Source organism: Gekko japonicus, unplaced genomic scaffold (assembly GCF_001447785.1).
Source record: "Gekko japonicus isolate JY-2015 unplaced genomic scaffold, Gekko_japonicus_V1.1 scaffold2278, whole genome shotgun sequence".
Taxonomy (NCBI): Eukaryota; Metazoa; Chordata; class Lepidosauria; order Squamata; family Gekkonidae; genus Gekko; species Gekko japonicus.
Window position 1 is genome coordinate 67,046 of NW_015171573.1, and position 24,486 is coordinate 91,531.

The 24,486-nt window shown below is 48.1% G+C and overlaps 1 protein-coding gene across 1 annotated transcript in view; it reads right to left on the bottom strand.

Annotated features, from left to right (window-relative positions):
• The window catches only part of LOC107117648 (transient receptor potential cation channel subfamily V member 6-like), a 53,149-nt gene that overhangs the window by 15,736 nt on the left and 12,927 nt on the right, over window positions 1-24,486 (bottom strand). Inside the window, exons 2-7 of the mRNA XM_015419803.1 lie at window positions 14,695-14,792; window positions 13,817-13,939; window positions 8,298-8,438; window positions 6,003-6,101; window positions 3,583-3,758; window positions 738-884 (exon numbers count right to left, since the gene is read on the bottom strand). Coding sequence (XP_015275289.1) covers window positions 738-884; window positions 3,583-3,758; window positions 6,003-6,101; window positions 8,298-8,438; window positions 13,817-13,939; window positions 14,695-14,792 — 784 coding nt within the window. The remainder of the gene's footprint in view (window positions 1-737; window positions 885-3,582; window positions 3,759-6,002; window positions 6,102-8,297; window positions 8,439-13,816; window positions 13,940-14,694; window positions 14,793-24,486) is intronic.

The following is a 24,486-nucleotide window of genomic DNA, read 5'->3' on the forward strand; positions in this document are numbered from 1 at the left end:
GCTCACACATTTTTGTCTTAGCTCGGGAAGGATGGCTCCGGAGCAATCTAATTGATGCCGCAGCCAGATCGCTTGCTCACAACTTTCATGCCAGTCGCTCGCAAAGTAGAATTTTTTGCTCACAAGACTCCCCAGCTTAGAGGGCGCATTGCCGCCAACACAAATGGACCAAACCGTACAACACTTGGAAGTCAAGTCAGGAATACGACGACTATACAGCCTAACATCTTGTTATTTTCACCGAGGAAAACAGAAAAGGCAACGATCAGCTTAGCTGAATCGGCTGTACCGCCGTCTGCAGCGTTAGAAACACGGTGCCAAAAGGGGTCCCCAAGGGTCATCTAGTCCAGCCACCTAAACAATGTAGGAAATTCACAGCTCCCCTCCCCACCACTCTCCCAGTGACCCCTGCCATATGCCCAGAGGAAGGCAAAAAAACCTCCAGGAACACTGGGCCATTCTGGCCTGGAGCAATCTTCCACTTGGTTCTCTGCAGACCTTTCAGTATAAGGCTACGTTCTTTCACTCTGTTCCACAAGGCTGAAGTCCACATGATGCACAGGTCGTTATGGAATCTCACCACATTTTTGCTTCTTCCTGCTGGTCAAGAAACCCCGAGGCCTTGTGGGTCAGGTACACAGCTAAGAAGGACTGTCAGTGTCTTCCTTCCGTAATACCAGCAGTCATTCTTCCACATAGCCCCCAAAGCAAAAGCAAAAATCGGAGTTCCACGGTACCTCTCTTCTCTTTGTTGACACAACCAGCTCTAGAAAAGGCTGGTCTTCACCCCAGGAGTCAATCTCTGTGAGATCATACAGGATGGTGGTGAGAGGCCCGAAAGACCACAGGACGTGCTTCCGCTTCTGCAAGAGGTGGTGGAACAACTGAAGAGGAAAAAGGAAGAGAAACTCGTCATACCAAATTCTCCACAGGATTCAACACCAGAATTTAATGGCGATTGGGTCAAATTCCAGGTCCTCAGCTTGGATGCTGGACTGGGATTAGAGAAGAGTCCGTTTGGGGTTTTGATAACAGGAGGGATCCAAAGACCTACACAGGTCATTCCATGTACGGAAGAGGGACTTCGGCCTCATGTTTCTCACACACACCCCGTACCACACGGCCAACTACAACTGAAAACCGAGGGGACGTTCACAAGAACTCTGCAATCTGGCACAAAGATGCACTGTTCAACATAAAAAAACGGCAGTGGTCTTACTGGGTGAGGTCTACTGAAGATCTAATGAAGTAGATCTTTGTATTTTCAGGTAACGTACATTTAATGCAAGTGCTTACCAGTTATATTATGAGAAAGAACTGTTTGTTTTGAAAATATGTGTTTGAATTGCGCATAAAAAACGGCAGCGGTCTTACTGGGTGAGGTCTACTAAAGATCTACTGAAGTAGATATTTGTATTTTCAGGTAACGTACATTTAACGCAAGTGCTTACCAGTTATATTACGAGAAAGAACCGTTTGTTTTGAAAATATGTGTTTGAATTGCCCTTTTTTTCCCCTCCAAAATTTTATTTATAACTTTTAAAAAAAATACAACAATTTCAGAATATCCAATATATGTAATATCACATGAAATGTACAATAAGGCATGATATATAATAACAAGAACTAAGTAAAACAAAACAAAAACAAAAAACAAATGAGCATCAAGAATAAGGAAGTGCAAAGGTGTAAAATTGCCGGTATAAATTTGGTTATATCATTGTACAGAAATAATTTCAATATATTTCTTGGGAACAGTGCTTACAGGAACAGTGTTATCTTGAAATGTTGCTTCTATGAATGGTAACCATTTGGCATAAAACAGAGACTGAGCTTTATATGTGTTAGATGGGGGTGATGACATTGCTATTTTCTCCATTGTATAGAATTCCCATATTTGCATGTACCACTGATGTAAAGTTAATGGGTTAGTACTTTTCCAGTTCCTAGCGATTACAGTTTTAGCTGCCATTAACATTAAGGAAATAAGATCCTTGTGAATTTTGGGAATTCCCAAATTGTCCCATAGATCTAAAGGACTAAAGTTGGTGAAAAGGTGATGCCGGCATAGTTTAGCAGCTAGAGTGCGGGACTGGGATCTGGGAGAAACCGGGTTCAAATCCCCACTTGGCCACAGAAGCATGGTGAGTAACTTTGCGCCAGTCATGCACGCTCAGCCTAACATACCTCACAGGTAGGGTTGCCCGGTCCCCCTTGGCTACCGGCGGGGGATGGGGGGGTAGGGTTGCCAGATCCAGGTTGGGAAATTCATGCAGATTTGAGGATGGGGTCTTGGGAGGGACCTCAGCGGGGTATAATGCCATAGAGTCCACCCTCCAAAGCAGCCATTTTCCCCGGGGGAGCTAATCTCTGTAGTCCGGAAACGAACTGGCATCCCTGCTGACAGGACGATTGTTGTGAGAATAAAATGGAGGAGCTTTTGGGCCCCCCACTGAGGGGAAAGGGAGGGTACATATGAGGTGAATAAATAAACCGATGGGGTTAGTCTGACGACTGCTTAGATGGCAGAGTGACAGGGTGCCGAACGCAAGCCACTTATATGACAAAGAGTGGGATTTAAGTAGAAGTGTTCGGAATCTCGATTGTTCCTCACAACGACCTCTCCCGTAGGAGACCCACTGTACTGTACGCTCACCACAGAGTTGCCAGTTAATGGGTTAGTACTTTTCCAGTTCCTAGCGATTACAGTTTTAGCTGCCATTAACATTAAGGAAATAAGATCCTTGTGAATTTTGGGAATTCCCAAATTGTCCCATAGATCTAAAGGACTAAAGTTGGTGATAAGGGCAAAGGTGATGCCAGCATAGTGTAGCAGCTAGAGTGCGGGACTAGGATCTGGGAGAAACCGGGTTCAAATCCCCACTTAGCCACAGAAGCATGGTGAGTAACCTTGCGCCAGTCATGCACGCTCAGCCTAACATACCTCACAGGTAGGGTTGCCCGGTCCCCCTAGGCTACCGGCGGGGGATGGGGGGGTAGGGTTGCCAGATCCAGGTTGGGAAATTCATGCAGATTTGAGGATGGGGTCTTGGGAGGGACCTCAGCGGGGTATAATGCCATAGAGTCCGGGTCTGGGGAGGGACCTCAGCGGGGTATAATGCCATAGAGTCCACCCTCCAAAGCAGCCATTTTCCCCGGGGGAGCTAATCTCTGTAGTCCGGAAACGAACTGGCATCCCTGCTGACAGGACGATTGTTGTGAGAATAAAATGGAGGAGCTTTGGGTCCCCCACTGAGGGGAAAGGGAGGGTACATATGAGGTGAATAAGGGCTCTTTTTGAAGCATGTACTCATTTGCATATTAAGCGACACACCCCTAATGTAGCCAATCCTCCGAGAGCTTACAGTGGCCCCTGTAAGAAGAGCTCTGTAAGCTCTTGGAGGATTGGCTACATTAGGGGGTGTGGGCTAATATGCAAAGGAGTTCCTGCTACAAAAAGACCCCTGCGGGCCGGGCGGCGGCCGGGCGGCGGCGCTTATATGACAAAGAGTGGGAATTTAAGTAGAAGTGTTCGGAATCTCTATTGTTCCTCGTAGGAGACCAACTGTACTGTACGCTCACCACAGAGTTGCCCTCGACACCAGCCAGCTTAAATGGAGTGAGGCCGTCGTTGTTTGGGATGGACTCCAAGGGTGCCAGACCCCCCGCGCGCTTCTCAAAGGACAGTAGCAGGTTGTACATTTGACAGGCGAAATTCCGGTTGGGCTGAAGAACCAGGATGTGAAGGATCGTGTTACCTGTGGGTGAAATGGAGAAATCATGCTGAAGGAAATGCTAGAGTCGATTTAAGAGTTCCTATCGGGTCTGCCTGCTCTGACTTGGATGGCCCAGGCTGCTCAGATCTTGTCAGACCTTGGAAGCTAAGCAGGACTGGCCCTGGTCAGGACTTGGATGGACTTGGATGGTGGGCCACCAGGGAGGTCCAGGGTAGCTACCCAGACACAGCCAATGGAAAACCACCTCTGACTGTCTCTTGCCTTGAAAAACCCTATGGGGTTGCCATGAATCTGCTGTGATTTGATGGCACTTTCCACGCACACCCTGAGTTTGTTTAATCAACTGAAGTCTTATTTACAGTGCAACCCTAAACAGATTTATAGCCTTCTAAGGAGCTGTGGTGGCTCAAGTGGTTAAGACGCTGAACTGCAGGCTGTGGAAGGTCAGTAGTTCAGCAGTTCAAGACCCAGAGTGCCGCATGGCGGAGTGAGCTCCTGTCTCTAGTTCCAGCTCCTGCCAACCTAGCAGTTCGACCGGGCGGCGGCCGGGCGGCGGCGCTTATATGACAAAGAGTGGGAATTTAAGTAGAAGTGTTCGGAATCTCTATTGTTCCTCGTAGGAGACCAACTGTACTGTACGCTCACCACAGAGTTGCCCTCGACACCAGCCAGCTTAAATGGAGTGAGGCCGTCGTTGTTTGGGATGGACTCCAAGGGTGCCAGACCCCCCGCGCGCTTCTCAAAGGACAGTAAAAAAGGACTTGGAAGGGTGTAATACTGTCCAGACTTGCCCTGTTAAGGCTTAATTTCTGTTTCTGTTGACGAAATCAGCGGACTTCAATTTTAAGCAAGATGGACAAATTTTTAATTAGCGAGTCTGAAAACACGAGCAATATTTTGGAGGCTGATATGTTTCTGGTGTATTCTTTGAACAGGGGATTAAAAAAGAAAAGAAAAATATGGCAGATTTTTACAAGTGGCAGCTTTTGTCTATTTAACTGCAAGGAGCTCACATTTCCTGGAATTTCTCAAAGAGGCACGATAATGATAGGCGAGCAATGTGCAAATGTATTTCATGTGCTGCCCCCAGCAGAATATGTAGCCAGCAGATTGCTTTAGGGTAGAGAAATGAGCCCTTTGCCTTTAAGACACGGCACCATGGGAAATGTAAAGACTCTTTAGGTCATATGATCTAAAACAGCTCACTCTATCGGTATAGAGAAGCCCTTTCCTGCAGCCTTTTTCAGTTTAATTGACTGACCACTTCAATAGACCAAACAGTCCTCAATCAGGTGATTAAGAGACAGGGGGTGGGTGCAGGAAGAATTCTCTTCTTGGTTACAGCTAGGATCACAGAGCCTTTAAATATCTATTTGCGGACAGTGTGGCGACTTTCTTATCTCTCTTCTAAGTGAAGGACTGTTTTCCTTTTATGCCCTTCCCAGGACTCTGATAATGTTCTGTGAACAGGGGGTGGAGTGAATTATGTCTAGGGGATGGGGTTTAGGCTGCCCTGCGTGTTACTGAAGCCTGTCCTGGCCCTGCTGGAGGATCTCCCGCTGGCACCGGGGTTTTGGCCACTGTGTGGCACAGGAGTGTTGGACTGGATGGGCCACTGGGCTGATCCAACATGGCTTCTCTTATGTTCTTATATCCTTTTGTCGGTAGTTCAGCAGTTCGAGACCCGAGTGTGCCGCATGACGGAGTGAGCTCCCGTCTCTAGTTCCAGCTCCTGCCAGCCTAGCAGTTCGAAAGCAAGAAATTGCAAGTAGATAAATAGGTACCACTTCGGTGGGAAGGTAACAGCGTTCCGTGTGCCTTGGTGTTTAGTCATGCCGGCCACATGACCATGGAAACGTCTTCGGACGGCGCTGGCTCTTCGGCTTTGAAACGGAGATGAGCACCGCAACCCTAGAGTTGGATTCGACTGGCTTTCGAGCAAGGGAACCTTTACCTTTACCTTTTTACAAAAGGATGAACTCCGTGTCTGTTCAGGATGCCAGCTTGCTGCTGAACGACCCGGTGTCAGAATGAATTTCATTCTCACATAAAACTGCTTAGGGAGGGAGGGATTTCATTGGAAGTACAATTTAAAAGAATCCCCTTACGCGATTCCGTCTCAAAAAATGCTACCTTTGTATATCGCTATATTGCCCCCTACTGCCAATGACAGAAGGGGCTGCCAGCAGAATAGCCGCTTCACAGAATTAAAGAGAAGTCCCGATTGGCTCTGAAGGATTCGCCCACCGGCTGCCAGTCTCTCACCTAGAGAATCTTGAGCCCTGATATCGGCTCCATTTGCAATCAGTAGCTGAACGATCTCCTCATTCCCCATGCAGGCTGCAAAAGACAAAATGTGCTCCCCTGAGGAGGAAGAGAAACAAGAGAGCAGAATTAAAATCGGGCCTCGAAGCACTGACCAAAATGTCACAACAGTAAGGTTATGTTTTGTACAGGTGAAATAATCTATCCATGCCACTTAATCCAAGAATTTGAAGGGTGGACCTCTGATGCTTAGCAAACATTTAGAAACATTTAGCAATTTAGCAAACATTTAGAACTAGTGAGAGGCAGCATTCTGGCTCCTCTCCAAGGAAGGGGAAACTTCTCTCTGCATCACAATTTTAATCAAAAATTGACTGAAACTGGGGTAGCCATGTTAGCATAGCGTAGCAAAACAAAACAAAAAAATGTCGCCTTAAAGACTAACAACCTTTAGTTCGGTATGAGCTTTTGTGAATCGGAGCTTCCTTCCTCAGATAAAATGGAAATAAAGAGGTTCAGTTCCAGGCTGTAGAGAATCACACCAGACCTATCTTTGCTCATCTCCTCTCTCTTTTCCCTCTCCCTTTCCATGATTTTCTGTGTCGTAACGAGACAAATGATTTCCTTTATTCCCATTGTATCTGAGGAAGCGACTCACAAAATATCGTAAATGGAATTAATGTTGTTAGTCTTCTAGGGTGCCACTGGACTTCTGCTTTGCTTTGCTTCAATCGCAAGCCCTGCAGACTGAAGCTCAAGTGCCAGCCTCCGGGGGGATGCCACGGAAAGGGTTGCCACTCTCCAGGTAGCACTTGGAGATCCTCCCGCTACTACAGTCGATCTCCAGACAACCAAGATCAGCTCCCCTGGAGAAAATGGCTGCTTTGGAGGGCGGACTCTACAGCATTATATCCTGCTGAGGTTCCTCCCCTCCCCAAACCCCACCTTCCCCAGGCTTCACCCTCGAATTTCCGTAGCCCAGAGCTGGAAACGAAGGCCATGGGTCACACAACGTGACTTCCAGTGCCCCATGCACCCTGCTAGCTGGACAGTGGGCTCCCTACAGAGCTGCCAAGCATCAAGAGAAACCAAGCAATGTGCCCGGACCTGGACACAGTCCAGGCAAGCTCAATCTTGTCAGATCTCGGAAGCGAAGCAGGGTCAACCCTGGCAAGTATTTGGGTGGGAGATCTCCAGAGAATACCAGGGTCAGGAGGCAGAGGCAGGCTATCAAGCCACTTCTCTGAATGTCCTCCGTGCCCCAATAGTAGATGCCAGAGGTCACCATGACTTCCGGGCACACGTGCGCACACAAAATGCAACAAGAGAGAAAGAGAGAGAAACCAAGCAATGTGCACAGGCTGAGTGACCCAGGGCTCTTTTTGTAGCAGGTACTCATTTGCATATTAAGCGACACACCCCTGATGTAGCCAATCCTCCAAGAGCTTACAGAGCTCTTCTTACAGGAGCTTACAGTAGCTCCTGTAAGAAGAGCTCTGTAAGCTCTTGGAGGATTGGCTACATTAGGGGGTGTGGCCTAATATGCAAAGGAGTTCCTGCTACAAAAAGAGCCCGCCGCCACCCCACTGCCCCATATGGAAGTTCACTGGTGGGGGTGCACAGGGAAGGAGGATTGGGAGCCCTTTTTAGAGGCTTCTGTCTGAACTGGCACCTCTGACGGAGTCAGGGGGCTAATGCTTCAGCAGCTGATACCCTGACCCAGGCCAGGCACCGCTACTGACTCAGCAACTGTGTGTCACTGCGCTGTTGAACTGGTCTCTGCTGCTGCCAGGCAATGCCCCTTCAGCAACAGCTGTCAGATCTCCTTCCTCCGTACATCAATTCTCAGCCACCGAATGCTGCCAAAGCTGCTGCTAAATTTCCGTGCATGTGCGAACCAGTCCGAAGATTCGGCTGAGGGTGAACTGCAGTTCTGTCAAATCACATTGACCTGATCTGGCAGAAAATGTTGGCACCGACCATAAGCGATGACATCGTTTATCACTACGTGACAAATCTAGACAGGGAGGACAGAGGCACTGAACTGTTAGGACTGTTTGTTCCAGGAGCACCACACGGCCGAGGGAGTTTGTTCTAAAACAGACACACGCCTGTTCTGGTGAAGATGTTGGGACCACAAACAGCAGGGCCTTCACAGAGTAATTTTGGAGTGCATCTTGCAACACAGCGCCTCTTAAACCTCGTGTCATGTGCTCATTTCTCCTTAGACCCAAAAAGCAATTCCCATCCTTCTTAACTGCAGGCGCAATCATACCACTGCAGGTGCAATCGTACCAAAATAGAAGAGATTTTTGGAGCTCCGTCTGAAGAAAAGCCCAGTCGCCCGGGGAGTGGAGATGTGAGCCCCTTTCCGGATCAGGGATTTCACCAGGTTGACGTTCTGATTGATGGCTGCGATGTGCAGAGCTGTTTGTCCTGAACATACACATAAAGAAAACCACACGTGTTAAGACCTGCATTTGGAGGGATGTTTGCGATTTCACCGTCTGTACCTAAATTTTGTGCCGCTGTGGAGCTGCGGTGGCTCAAGTGGTTAAGACGCTGAACTGCAGGCTGTGGAAGGTCAGTAGTTCAGCAGTTTGAGATCCGAGTTGCCACATGACGGAGTGAGCTCCTGTCTCTAGTTCCAGCTCCTGCCAACCTAGCAGTTCGAAAGCAAGAAATTGCAAGTAGATAAATAGGGACCACTTCGGTGGGAAGGGAACAGCGTTCCGTGCGCCTTGGTGTTTAGTCATGCTGGCCACATGACCACGGAAACGTCTTCGGGCAGCGCTGGCTCTTCGGCTTGAAAACGGAGATGAGCACCGCAACCCTAGAGTCGGATTCGACTGGCTTTCGAGCAAGGGAACCTTTACCTTACTCTGAAATTGTTGTTGTTGTTGTAGCTGTCAAGTCACAGCTGACGTATGGCACCCCTGTAGAGTTTTCAAGGCAAGAGACGCTAGGAGGTGGCTCACTATTGCCTGCCTCTGCGTCACAACCCTGGTATTCCTTGCTGGTCCAAATACTAGCCAGGTCTGACCCTGCTTAGCTTCCGATATCGGGCTATTCAGTTCAGGGTCTGAAACGTTAATAGGCATTTATTAGGAACATTTGATGTCCATGATTAGGAAAGTTAAAAAAAAGACCACATACTGCAAAAATCTAAAAATGTTTCGGGGGGGGGGGGACAACCCTAATCCGACAAAAACCTGCAGCACAAACCTAAGCAGAGTAACGCCCATCGAAGTCCAATCGCCAATGGGCCTAGAAGGTTTTAACTGAGCCCCATTGACCAAAGAAACTCATCTGGTGGGTACATAAGGCGGGGCCTTTTCATTGGCAGCCCCATGGTTATGAAACAACCTCCCCAGTGAGGTCTGCACGGTCCCCTCATTCTCGAGCTCTAGGAGGCAGCTGAAGACCGTTTTATTCAGGACGGCATCTGGTTAGTCCTGCCTATCAGCAGTTTTACATTATTGATTTTAACTCGTGTTTTTTTAATGTGTTTTATTATTATTTTCATTGTAAACCACCTTGGGGAGGAAAGGCGGCGTGGCGTGGCCTGATCTCATCAGATCTCGGAAGCTACGCAGTGTCGGAACTTGGAAGGGAGACCACCAAGGAAGACTCTGCAGAGGAAGGCGATGGCCAACCGCCTCTGCTTAATCACATGCCTTGAAAGCCCCTTGGCCTGGGTAGCCGTAAGTCGGCTGCAACTTGATGTCACTTTTGACCCACGAGCCACCTTCAGTTCCTGTGGCAGAAAGGTGGCCAACAGATGTTTTAAATCCATAGATAAAAATAAATAAACGGCACAACAAGACACAGAGTGTTATGCTTAAACCAAGTCTCTGTCCAAACGGAGACAGTGGCTCGGTTCAAATGTTATGCCAAACCAGAGGCTTGGATATTTGGGAAATTTCTGCTAATGAAGGAAGGGCCATTTTTCCCGATTCCTCCACCTGCTGCAAACCTCCGAGTCCCTCTATCATGCTACTCCTGGAGGTCCCGTGTGCCCAGGAGCAGTGATGCAGGGATGCTTTTGTGCTGCCGCAGGTTCCGGGAGGGAAGCCCCACTCGGCCGGAGGATATCCCTTCTGTCAGTGGGGAATCCCTGCAGGACTTGAGCCATAGTTAGTCACTGCACAAACAACCCTTATGTTTGCATGTTCCCTGCTCTCCTTTGCACAGGGCAATTCAATTAGTAACTTCCTCTTTAATGTGAATTAGTAACTTCCTCTTTAATGTGAATCGTAGTATTGGCAAATAATGGCTTGCGCAACACAGCCAACTTCATCAGTGGGTGTGAAGGAGGGAGCCTCGTGCGAGTATAAGGCCGGTTCCTGTGTCGCCAAACTGCGGTTTACCATGATTTCTGAACCATCCCTTGAAGGTGAGAACCTCCCTGACACTGAGACCGATTTCACACAACAGCTGCGCCATGGTCGCGCCTCCCTTTGCCCTGCTTCTATTGGTCAATTTCCCACTCGAAGCCGCGCGGCCGCATTTTAACCCGCAGCTTTGACCGATTTTGCCCGCGGTTTTGTGAGCCTGTTTTTTGAGGATCACGAAACCGCGGGGAAAATCGGGCGAAGCCGCGGGTCAAAATGCAGCCGTGCAGCTTCGAGTGGGAAATTGATCAATAGAAGCGGGGCAAAGGGAGGCGTGACCACAGCGCAGCTCTTGTGTGAAATCGGTCTGAATCAGACCACTGGCCCATCAAGGTCCTTGCTGTCTACTCAGACCGATGCTGAATCTCCAGGGTGTCAGGCAGAAGTATTTCATATCGCCTACTATGTCGTCTTTTTAACTGGAGATACCAGGGATTGAACCTGGGACCTTCTGCATGCCAAGGAGATGCTTTTACTGAGCCATGGCCCTCCCCTCTACCATTGCTATTATTTCTGAACCAATCCTTCCTGTCTTCCTCCCTGGCTCAGACATTCAGCGCAAAACTGGAAATGCATGACGTCGAACCTAAAAGAGGATATACAGTGATGTGAACGTGGGCTTTTTGGCATTGGCTTCTCCTCACCTCACGTGGACTCCCTTGCTTCTCAGCTACCTCTCCTTGCAGCCTATCGGGTGGATGACTGGCAGTGAGGGAGCCAGTGGGAAAGGAGTTCCCAGGAAGGACAGCTGCAGGTCAGCTTTCTACTGCTCCCCCATACGCCTTCAGGCTTTGCCTTTCTGACTATCACCAGGAAGCAGAGGGGAGGTGGGAGCCTGCTTTTGTTTTGGGGAGTGTGTGGGGAGCAAACCCGGCGCCGGCAGCAGCTTTGCGTTAGGAGCCCACAGTGCTGTGTGTAACGTAGGAAACGAGACACAGCTGGTGGTGTTTGCCGAAGCAGAGGGGAGGTGGGAGCCTGCTTTTGTTTTGGGGAGTGTGTGGGGAGCAAACCCGGCGCCGGCAGCAGCTTTGCGTTAGGAGAACAGCCCACAGTGGCGTGCGTAACGTAGGAAACGAGACACAGCTGGTGGTGTTTGCCGGAAAGCACCTTTTAGTAGAGCCACTCTCTCCCACAAAAGAGCTTTCTTTTGGAGAGTACTCCTATAGGGGAATGTGGGCTCCCATGTTAAAGAGGTCGATTTAAAAATTCAATCTTTCCCCACCTCTTGAGCAAGACCTTTGCCCAGAGAGGGACGAGGAATCATAATTCTGCAAGGAAAGTTCAGTTCTTTTTAGGGAAGAGCTGTTCCTTTGGAGACAACTTTGGACCTCCTGAAAGAGCATTTTTCTGTGGGAAATAGAGCCTCATTGCAGACAGAAGGGAGTACATCTTCCCAGTTGTTCTGTGGTTGCAAGAACCACAGAACAGAGAAGGACCCCCCCAAAAAAGGACAACAGACTTTGATCCCCAGGACTACCCAGGTACAGCAGGGCATTATTTACTATTACTCTTACCCAGAGGTCATTTTGGGGGGAATCGCGGGGGATCGCAGTTCCCCCAGGTGAGGTACGGGGGGCGGGGCACATGACAAAGCCCCGCCCCCTGCTTCCTGCCGCTCCGCTTCTGGCCCTCATTCAGCCAGGAGGAGGCAGGAGAAGAGGGAGGGTAAGTTGCTTCCTCCCTGCCTCTCCCCACCCCTGCCTGCCTGGGGCCAGGGAGGGCCTTTGCGGGGCTTCCTTGCACTCCCGCCGGCCTTGCAGGTCCACCCCCCCTTTGATACACCAAAGAAAAAAAAAACAGCCAGTGCTGTGAATGAACAGAATAGATGGCAGCGCTACTAGAGTAATTTATGTTAACTATTGGGAGAGAAAGCAAGGCTACCGCTGGGAAAACAAATTACTTGATTGGGCTATTATGATTAAACTGGGGAAGTTTTAAAATATAAGCAAGATGGAAAACTAGCAGGTTGCTGAAAATGGGGTTTTGAATGGTTTTATCAACTAATTAGGAAGCTAAATTTAAACACTTCTACTGACTGTCATACAATGGAACGTGTTTTATTTTGTATTGAAATACAAAATCTGAATCCTTATAACAGTCACCTCCTGGAATGCAATTAAATTCTATACACCATGAAAATGGAAAATAAAACAGATTGTAAACACCCCTGGATCACTGTGGCTCAGTCTATCCTATATGACAACCTACAGAGTAATATTTCTTAGTGACTGTACACAGGGCTTCTTTTGTAAAAAAAAGCCCAGCAGGAACTCATTAGCATAATAGGCATAATAGGCATAATAGGCATAATAGGCATAATTAGCATAATTAGCATAATAGGCCACACCCAACAGCAGAAACTCATTAGCATATTAGGCCACACCCCTGACAGCACAGCTCAATAGCACATTAGGCCACACCCCCATGTTACCAGAAGTGTGGTCATCCAGCCACACCCACCTTTTGCTTCTTATTCTGTTTACTTTGTTTTTTGTCAAAACCCAGGGCCTTTTTTTTGTAGCAGGGACTCCTTTGCATGTTAGGCCACACACCCCTAATGTAGCCAATCCTAATGAGTTTCTGCTGTTGGGTGTGGCCTATTATGCTAATGAGTTCCTGCTGGGCGTGGCCAACTTGGGAGCCAGCTGGAACTCCGTTCCTGTGCGTTCCTGCCCAAAAATAGCCCTGGCTGTAGATATCCCCCCACCCAATGGGCTATAATGGTCCTTTTCAAGCAAACCATTTGACATTGGTGGTGACCTCCCCATCTCTGCTGAAGGGAGTGGATGCACTTTGAGATGCTGGAAAGGACAAAGAAGATAAAGGAGAATCACTGGCAGAGACATCTTAGGGTGAAGGATCTCCCTAGGTTTTCCATTTGCTCACTGACAGTAGACAAAAGCCCACCCTCAATGATCTGATGGCACTGATGGTGAAACTCTCGGAATTCCCCTGATCTCTACAGTAAGTACCATAGAGATTGGAGAGAGTCCTAGAGTGTCACCCAGAAGTGAAGACACATTCTTTGTGACATTCTAGGAATTTCCCCAATCTCTATACCTTTCCCAAACATGCCCTCCTTTCAAACGGAGAGACTGATCCAACATTGGCGCCTCTTATGTTCTTATTCTTTGTGACATTCTAGGAATTTCCCCAATCTCTATACCTTTCCCAAACATGCCCTCCTTTCAAACCTCCCAGAATTTGCCAGCACATGGCTGGCTACTCTTGATCTCTTCCTCCTGGCATCTGACATTGGATAGCGAACATCTGCCCTCCAGGCCTCCACCTGTAATCTATCTGCATATTGGCAAATAAAACTGAGTGCGCTCTCTCCTCCAAAAGGAAGTCTGTGTTAGCCCCCTGGAACTTCTCTCCGCTCAGGGGAGCGTGGCCTGCTTCACATTCGACAGCAATCACCTTCATAGAGTTCGGACGTCATCCTCTCATTGACGAGTTCTGGAGCCACCTCCATGAGAGCCTCGGCGGCTTCCGTGCCATCATAGAGGGCGGCTACGTGAAGAGCCGTCTCCCCCACGACTCCTGGGTGGAATAAGCAAAGCGCAAGGGTCACCTAAGGATTCCCGCTGCACGCAAGAGCCATATTTGGTGAAACGAAGGCAGCCAGGTTTGTTTATTCTCGTGACTTCTCCATTCCCCCATAAAACTAGAGGTGAGCAGGTCTCAGTTTTACAACACCAAGGCAGAGGTGGGAGCCTCCCAGCCCTTTTCTCCCAAACTGGCTCCCTTCTGGGACCGGAACCGGCCTGGAAGAAGAAAGCCTGGCATGCTGTTGACCCTCCTTAAACCTGAGCAAGGTTGATCTCCCTTCACACCCATGCCCAGTTTGGTGTAGCGGTTAGAAGCGCGGACTCTAATCTGGGAGAACCGGGGTTGATTCCCCCACTCCTTCACATGCAGCTGCTGGTGTGACCGTGGGTCAGTCACAGCTCTCTTAGAGCTGTTCTCTCAAGAGCAGTCCTTGAAACGGTCCTCTCAAATAAACAAATGGGGGTTCTCAAATAAATGAATGGGGGTTCTGCTGTCCCCTCAGCCATGGCCTTTATTCCAAAATATCGGAATATCCACAGAAAGAGATACCTGGAAAGTGCCATGGATGCCATTTTAAATCATGAAAACATGAGATCTAGCACCATCTTCACTGGGGAGAATCCAAGGCAAGGTGGGTAGAGCCAGCTAGTACATTTTAACACTATTCATGCCAGTTCCAAGGCATGTGAGACGAATATTCATAGGGGAAATGTGGACTGCTTTCATTGTTAGGGAAAGGGAAGTACCTCTTTGATAGACATCACAAGATCCATCCATGGTCAGCTTCCTGATGCCTTGGACATTGTTTTCTTTAGCAGCCAGTAGAAGTGGAGACTCCCAGATCCTGCATGCAAGAAGACACGGACGTTCACATAATGGTGCCCCAGCAAGAACTCAGCTTCTCAGCAGTGTTCCCTCGAAGCCGAGTTAGCGTGAGCTAGCTCAGTTTCTTAGCCTCCAGCTCACACACTTTTAGCTCAGGAAGGAGGGCTCCGGAGCAAACTAATTTATGCAGCAGCCAAATGGCTCGCTCCCAACTTTAATGCCAGGAGCTCACAAAGCAGAATTTTTGCTCACAAGACTTGACAGCTTAGAGGGAGCATTGTTTCTCGGTACCCATTTGGGTGTGCCAACAGCAAATGACCCTTTAGTGGCTGAGGAAGGAAAGGTTATGACAAGGATGAGCCTGGGTATTTGCAAAAGAGGAGCAAAAATGAAATCTCACCAAACCCGCTTGAAGCCAAAGTATATTATCAGTTGCAATGTTTTCAGGAGGCCACCGGGAGGCAGTAGAGGGACAGGTAAGAAAGATGTCAATTTAATAAGGCTCCCCTTTAAAAACCAATTGGTAGTTTTTAAGGTACCACAAGATCCCATGTTGTTTCTAGACTCTAAGATGAGCTCTAGGCATTAAGGCATATCCAGCCTTTTAATTTCAAGCACCGTTCTTAGTGAGCAGGCAGTCAGTCCTTCTTGTATCATACAGTTGTGACTCAAGTTATTTATTTACTTCATATATACCCCAACATGGGTACAACATTTTCCCCAGTTCCATTTTATTCTAACAACAACACAGCATTATAAGGAGGATGCACAACATGATGACTGCAAGGGGTGTCGTACACTTAAAAGGACTATAGCCATTGCGGATTATAAAATGCCTTCTGGTCTCACTAACTTTATTTCTAGATCCAGGTGGGTAGCCGTGTTGGTCGGAAGCAGCAGAACAAAGTTTGAGTCCAGTGGCACCTTTGAGACCAACAAAGTTTTATTCAAGGTATGAGCTTCATGTGCGCACACACACTTCCTCAGATACAATGAAGTAGAAATTACCAGTCCATACATGTAGAGGGCGAGCATCAAATCAGCATACATCATAATGAAGATGTTTAACAGATTCAAGGACCAAACAGGAATACCAAGTTTAGTTTATATGGTTACCATTTATTTGAGTTTAATTGGGAGGGAAACATTGTGAAGGACATAAATATGTCACTATTGGAGATTGATGGGCAGATGTTTCCTTAAATGTGGAATGCTGAGAGTAATTAACTGAGACCCACCATTACGCTCCATCCATCTCCTCTCAAGCAAGGAGGCGACCTTACAGCAACTTCTTTGAAGTGGGGCGATTGGCTGTATAGAGTTCTCTCCCCTGTCCCCAGACCACAGAAATGCATTCCAACCTACCATTCCAAATCACATTACATTCTACTATTCATGACATTACATTACAATCTACTATTCTAATCTATTAGTCCAAATAAGAAATAAAATAAAGAGGACATATTTACATATTAATATCCTGCTTTCTCCCCAGGGGGCTTTCAACATTGTTCTCCCTGTCTCCATTTTACCCTCACAACAACCCTGTGAGGTAGCTTAGGATGAGTGTGTGACTGGCCCAAAGTTATCTGGCAAACTGCCACAACAGAGTGTGGACTGGAACGTGAGTCTCCCAGATCCTACCCCAACACTGCAACCCCAACTTTTCTTGAGTCTGTGGGCACCGTTGGAATTCTAACACAACCATGAAATGGCTACTGCAGGAGGCGGAGCCAACCACAAAATGGCCGGGTGCGACCTTACGCAAAAATAATAGTAACTCTTCCACATTTCAGGCAGAATCTGTTTAACAGGACGCCTTGCTAAATGAACATATTGTTTCAAAATATTTTCTCGCCTATGCAGCTTCCCTTCGGTAACACGGCGGAGATCTTGTGCTGAGGGGAGGGGTAGCCACTGCTGAAGCAGCTTCTTAAAAATCTGCACAGCTGGCCAAATCTCCATGGGCCAATCAGAAACCATGTGGGGCAAAAGCCCCACAGGGCCCCACTTACTTTCTAAAAGGAGCCAGGAAAGGTGTCTGCCACTGCCATGGAGCCCACGGGCACCGGGTTGGGGACCCCTGCTCTAACCACTACACCACACTGGCAACAAGAGTTATGAAATACAAACAGGGCCGGCTCCAGCTTATTTTGCACCCTAGGCGAGGATCCCTTCTGCCCCCCCCCCGTGCACCCACCAATTTTCAAAAATAAATGCATTTTTAAAAGAATGAAAAACACAAATAATCAAGAAACTCCCAGAGTGCGGGGCCAGGTGCAGTTTGGTGCCCCTAAGGGCCATCCCGCTCTAGGCGATCGCCTAGTTCGCCTAGTGAGTGAGCCGGTCCTGAATACGAATAGCAACCAGGCCTGCGTTAATTCTTGGGGGGAAAGTTGAGCGTGAAAGTGGCACTGAAACGGCTCTGCTGTCACACAAAGATCCCTGGCCTTTGCTTTCTGGTTCAGGGTGTGGGGGGACAAGACCATTCCATGGCTTCCCTACCGATTCTCTCCAGTTCCGGAATCCCAGAGATTACAGGTCACGGGAAACTGGCTCCAACTAGCTTTGGACACTTCAGCAGAACAGGGTCAAGGAGAGTCAACAAGACGGAGACCTTTACTCTGCGGGCTGTACCAAGGGGAAGGGGGTCTGAGGAAGATTCGCCTTCTGACTGGGATGAACCAGAGCTTTCTCCCTCTACGAGAAAGAGGAATCCGGTTTCCGGAGGATGTTTGGGAAACCCCAAAGGTTAATAGTTAATGGTCATTAACTGCTTCCCGGACAAGGAAATAACGCTTGCGAAACACATCTGGGTTTAGCTGACTACCAGGTTAACACTCTGTTAGAAAAGATCAACACCTAAGGCAATGCACATGCTTATTATTTTCTGTGGAGGGCAGCGGCTCTGTGGATTTGCCTGTCCACACAGGGAGAGTCCTTGGCTATTAGAGATAGCGATTCAGGTTTTGCAAACTCTGTTAAAGATAACCAAGGCGAGGGTTAACATCTGTGAAAACATTCCACCGTATCTTCCTCTTCATCCTCTTTTCCTCTCCATTCCTCGTTTTTAATGGACACTCAACCAATGTTCCCTCTAAGCTGTGGAGTCTTGTGAGCAAAAATTCTACTTTGTGAGCTCCTGGCATTAAAGTTGTGAGCAAGTGATTTCGCTACTGCATAAATCAGTTTGCTCTGGAGCCCTCCTTCCTGAGCTAAGACAAAAACGTGTGAGCTGGAGGCTAAAAAACTGTGAGCTAGCTCACACTAACTCAGCTTAGAGGGAACACTGGACTCAACTGCCCTCAACACACTATGCCTCCTATACTCATCAGCATGACTTGGGGGGGGGGTGTCTTATTTGATTTACTGGGTAATATTTTTCCAGCACAATCCCACAAGTATGCAGAAGGACAAGAAGACTAAGTTTTTATACCCCCTTTTGTCTATCGTAAGGAGTTTCAAAGTGGCTTACAATTGCCTTTCCCTTCCCCTCCCCACAAGAGGCATCTTGTGAGGTAGGTGGGAGGGGCTGTGGCTCAGCAGTAGAGCATCTGCTTGGCATGCAGAAGGTCCCGGGTTCAATCCCCGGTATCTCCAGTTAAAAGACCTGACAGTCGGTGACGTGAAAAACCTCAACCTGAGACCCTGGAGAGCTGCCGCCAGTCTGAGTAGACAATACTGATTCTGATGGACCAAGGCTCTGATTCGGTATAAGGCAGTTTCACGTGGGGCTGAGAGAGTTCTGAGGGAACAGTGACTGGCCCAAGGCTCCCCAGCAGGCTTCCTGTGGACGAGTCAGGAATCAAACCCGGTTCTCCAGATTAGTGTCCGCCACTCTTGGCTGCTACAAAACACTTGCTCTCATGCCTTATCTGTGGGCGGCTCCATCACGCTGCCCCAACTGACAGGCACCCTACTTGGCTATTACAGAAAGCAAATGGGGGTCCTGCGAGAAAATCCTGTGAGCGATAAACAGCCAAGAGTCCCCTCCCCTGGAGTGCAACAGTGCTGGATCACTGAGCATCAGGTCAGTAGCTTTCTGCTCACCCAGCCCCAAACCTAAGCAGCAGAGTATTATATACAGCACCATTTCCACAGTACGTACAGTGCAAGCCTATTATAATTCCATCCTGCTCTGTACAGTACAGGGGCTGCACTTCATACTGTTAGAAAAGGCAATGTGTGGTGTACAAAGAAGAGGAGGAGGAGACCTTGCAGGGGGCAGCAAGAAGACAATTAGATAGGATGGTGAGGTCAGCACCTTCTCTCCTGTTCAGTGTCCTTCCTTGTCCGTCTCCAGACTGCTACTCTTAGAGCAATGTCCCACTTCTTCTTCCCAGAAGCGCCACACTCAGTCTTACCCTCTCTCTTTGGCTAGAGATGTAATTAGGAACCTATCTCTGCCTCTCCTCTTCCCTACCAAATATGTTTATTCCTAAATAAACCTCTATCTCCTCTTTAATCAGGTTGTGCACCACTGCTGTGTTAATTACTCTGCCAACACATACCCATCTGTTAAGGGGCTTGAACAGGCCCGTGGCTAACGCGGGGCCTGTCCCCCCTGACGGTTTTTACAGGCCCCCCTCCATGGCCAACCCTAACACCCTTCTAAGCAGGAGCCCCACCCCCCACCCCCGGCCTAGGCGATGATAAAAAGAGAGAGATCGCATCCGGTCCACGTAGCAAACCAGGCCACTCTGCTGGACCAGACTGGAAGTTTACTCCCACCGCCCGCCCACTCCCCAGCCCCTTCGCAGAAGCTGGAGGGAAAGGGTGGAACTGCCCCTTCTCCGCCTGATGGAAGGAAGGAGGCTGGGGGATCCACAGCGGCGGCAGCGGCGGCAGGCAGTGTTCCCGAAAGCCAGCGACACACAAAGGTGACGGGATGCAACACGCGCTTCCGCCCAAAGTGCCTGGAGGGGGTGGTGGGCATGTCGCCTTGGGGGCACCTGAATGTCACCGCGCTGTGGTCTGCCGCCTCTCCCCCACAGCCTTTACGGCACTCCGTCCCTCCTGGAAAGGTTAGCCCAAGACATGACGGCAAGAACTCCCTGAGACAGACACAGAGATCGGTCCAAAATCCAAAAAACAGATCTGAATCAGCCGGGACCCCGGGGGACTCATTTAGAGTTTCCTCCCCCCTCCGTTGCAGCCAGGGCTGCCTTAGGAATTCCACCAATTAGATCAAAGTTAATTAAATTAACTTTGATTTAACTGGCTGGTGGCCCCCCTACCGGCCCCCTCCCCAAAAACTCCTTAGCTACGGGGCTGGGCTTGAATGGATCACATTCTCCACCAGCCACCACCTGGAGACTGGCAACCCTATTCGGAGTGGAACTTTTTCTTCCTCTTCTCAGAACTGTACAAAGTACTAATCGTAGCAGGGAGCCCCTCAAGTATTCAGAATCTGCAACTGTCTCAGTGGGCACAGCTGACTTCGGACAGCGCTGGCTCTTCGGCTTTGAAACGGAGATGAGCACCGCAACCCTAGAGTCGGATTCGACTGGCTTTCGACCAAGGGAACTTTTACCTTTAGGCATGGAACTATCAAGTCTTTTACTAGAAGTAGATCATACTCTCTTTTTTCCTTCCAATCATTCTTTGTCGTTTCGCACATATACGTACACCACAGACATTTCCCCCTCTATTTTGCCTCATAATATTGCTCTGCAATTGTTCCTTATTTATGGAACTCTTTACCACTTGATATTTGCTCTCCCTCTTTTGAAGACTCCGTTGTTCTAGCTACTAATTTCTAATTGCTTTTAACTTTCTCCTCCTCCACGCACCGTGTTGTTGGTGCTGGGCTGGGGTTTTTTCTTCCTTGTATTTTGTTCTTTGTTGTATAAATACACCAAGAGACCACTGGGCAGGGCAATCTTATAAAATGATTCATAGAGTACCTAGTACTTCATGGCTCTCCACCTAAGCAGTATTATTATATTATTAACAGTGGTTAATCGCTGGGAGGGCTGCTGTTTAAAAACACAAAGCACAAATTAGAGGAGAACTCCTGGAGGGGGGGGGAGAAACCCCGTGCATATGCCAGGTGTTAGATGGTTTTTACACAGGGATGGGTTTGTGGGGCTTCCCCAATGCCGGTGAGGCTGCTGATATAGCACAGCAACAACAGGGATTCCACATGGCAGGATTCCCTGCTCCAATCCCCCAGAAGTGGCTGCCTCCTTCCATGAGGCCACTAGAGTTTTGTTTTGTTTTTTCATTTTAAAAAACTGGCACTTGAATAGCATTATAACAATATATATAGAGGTTCTCTGAATTCCCAGCTTGCTTGCTATCTTTTGTTTAAAAGGAAGCCTTTATCCCCTTCATTGCAGAAATGCCTTTTCCCTTATATCTCCACAATGGAAAGGGCTAGATACTTTTTTTTAAAGCTGGGAATTCAGAGAACCAGTGACACATATTATTGTAAGGCTATTCAATTGCCAATTGGGGAAAAAAACACAAAGTTTGAGTCCAGTGGCACTTTAAGACCAACAAGGTTTTATCCAGGTAGGGTTCCCAAGTACCTACCTACGAACCGGCGGGGGACACATGCTTCCCCGCTGGAAGATTCTTGCTTGTAACACAGGCGTTGTACTATTCTGTCGCCCAGACGTGACGTAGGCACGTAGCTGGGCGACGCTCTGGTAATGGGACTGGAAACTCGATGGTACCATCGAGTTTCCAGCCCCATTGCTAGAGCGTCACCTGGCTACGTGCCTACATCACGTCTGGGCGACGGAATAGTGCAGTGCCTGAGTTTCCCCCGCGGGAATGGTCCCGCAAAGAACTATATATCTCCCGCCGAATTAAGGTAAGTACTTGGGAGCCTTGTATCCAAGGTGTGAGCTTTCATGTCCACGCACACTTCCTTACACAGAGATAAGCCCCTGGTGGTGGGAGGGAGGAAATGGCCATAACAGGGACAGGGTTAAGGGATATGGCTGCCATGTGGGTGGGAAAATTCAAACTGCCCCACACATATGACAGCCATCCAGGTTTTACTGCACTTTCCCCCGAAACTCTAGAGCAAAGCAGGTTTGAGAAAGACAGGAGAAAAACCAAGGGAACCCCAAGAAGTGCACTAATGCACTGCAATGCTTTGTGGAAACAGGGGGAAAAAACCACTTTCCAGGATCATCAGCCCTAGGGCAGATATCCTATGTAGAAATTGGGATTTCTTGTCTACCCAAGTATCAATTATTCAGATGTTTAGATTTTTGTGTGTGCCTTACTGGATATTGTAAAAGTATAGATGAACAGGATTCCAGTTTGGCTGTATTCAAATATCACAGTCTGTTCAAGAGGAGATGCTCAGAAGTCCACAGGCTCATTCATACATTCCTTTCCCTTTTCTTCTTCCCTTTACATGCAGGGTCAAGACTGAAGATCTGAGGGTTTGAAAGAGACCGTAGCTCATTGTGACATCTGAGCTGGATGAAACAATCTCTGGTTTGCTCTTCTGCTACAGACCAGGAATTTTAACCACAGTTTAATGCTAAGGATGGGAGAGGGAACACACACGCTCCAGGACTCCATGGCTCACTGTTGCTATGATGAAACTGGAGTTATTCTTGACACCTGAACACAGCATGCCAGGAAGACCTTAAAAACGCCAACACAGATAATCTGTTAATCCTGACAGTTACTCAAGACAGGGGTACAATTACGAACTCTAGTCTCATTTACGATGAACAGCCTAATTACAGGGGAAAATATTAATAGTTAATTTGTTATTTAATTTAAACCCTTGCCTGGGGGGGGGGGGTCTAAAATAGCCATGGGTGAGGTCCCAGATCACAGTCACAAAGGAATAGCAGAAAATTCATTGCTGCAAGCCTGTTCAAAAAGTACTCTCTATGAATAAAACCATTGGCTGCACGCTTGGAAGAAAGTTTCCTGGCACCCGACAGAAAAGCCATTTGGTAGTGCCGTATAAATATAAATAACTATAAACCCTGATTTTATTACGCAATGTAGCACTCTTCCCAGAGCTGTAAAAATCATTGCTGTTCAAATGCCAGAAGCTGGGTGAGCCAGTTCAGAAAGAAAAGAAAAAAAGAACTGTAATATCGAGGGATGGGCATGAACTGGCTCACGAATTAAAGCTGGTGACAAATTTGGCCGATGCGTAGTTTGCAAAGTGAAGTTCGTGACAGGTCAACCAACCCAAACCATCCATGAACTTTCCAGCTGTTTGTGATGGTTTGTGAAGGGATACATTTCCAGACAGACTGTCTTCGCTCAATCTCAATGTTTAACAAACTTCAAAGCAACGGGAGGGTGGAACTTTGTGAGCATGCAGAGGTGACTGCTGGTCATTTCGACTGGAGCAGGTTCAGGAGGTTCCGGGGTGTATAGAATGGATCCTGTGCAAGATAGACACATCAAAGTCACAGGAGATCTCCGTCTGACTCTTCTCTACCTGCCCTCCAAGTTTGGTGATGAATGGATTTATAGGGTCTGAGTTACAGCTCCCCAAAGAAGGTGCCCTCAGGAAAGTGCTTTCTGGGGAAATGGCAGGTGGTCGTATCTCCCATATATTCGTTTATATTTTCTTTCTTCAGTGCATATACATGTTGATCTAGTCAAACATGTCCCGATGGCTACTAGACTGAGTTCCTTAGAATTTTAGAGGGGATCAGAGAGAGTGATGAAGAAGGAGGTCAAAGGCTGGGACGTAACCTCCCAATGCAAATGTTGTGTACATCAGAAGGCCACTTGCTTGGGGCTCACAACGGGCGTAGCAGTGTCCTTTGTGCGACGTTTGTTGGTTTTTCAAAAACTATATAATGGTTGGCCACTATATAATGGAATGCTGAACTAGGTGGGTGCCAAGGTTGCAGTTTGCCAGCCCTGGATGGGGCACCATACCAAGTACAAGGGTGGAGACCACTGCTCCAGAGACCCTGACAAGGATAAAGTTCTCCAGCCAGAAACTTTTGCCATGAGCCCAGAACACAGCTCGGCACTAATGCTACGCAGCTCATTTGGGAAACTCCAGTTGCAAACAGCTATTTATCCTCAAGGGTGAATCATACCATTCCCGTTCTAGAGGGATGAGAATGCCTATTGGACAGAAAAGCCGACCGTCAAAATTTTGGCAGGCAGGTCGCCTCCGCTCGCTGCCCAAGTTGGTGCGGCAGCTTGATCTTGGAGAAGATGTTGTGAAAATTAACACCCGCTGGAGCAAATGTCAACGTACATCAGCACTCCAGCCCATGTTGCTCTTCAGTGCTCTGCAGCAGTGTAGTTTAGATTTGCAGCCGTTTACAGAAAAACTCCAGTCTTTGAGGAAAGGAAAAAGCACTGTGCCCACTGATGAGTCTAGTAAGACAGAAGGCACAAAGTGTGAGACCAATTCAAGTGTAATAAAGAGAGAGAAAGACGGACAGATGGAAGCGAAAGATACAGGCCGTGGGTCTGCAAGCCCGAGAGAGACGCATGCCGATTTCGATCCAGAAGTGGTCCAGATAAAAGCAGGGAGAGAGGAAATTGACAGACGAATATCAGCCTTCATTGAAAGGACACAAGCTGACATCAATGAAAATGAGGTTAGAGAATGCCTGTCAATTACAGCAATGGCAGAACGTCTCGCCCTACCTTAAAGACTTGTTGTTGAATGGGGTTTTACGAAAAAGAGCCCCCCTCCATCAGGTGCAAGACGATTTTTTTCAGGCTAGTAGCAAAAAGATGATGGGATAGTC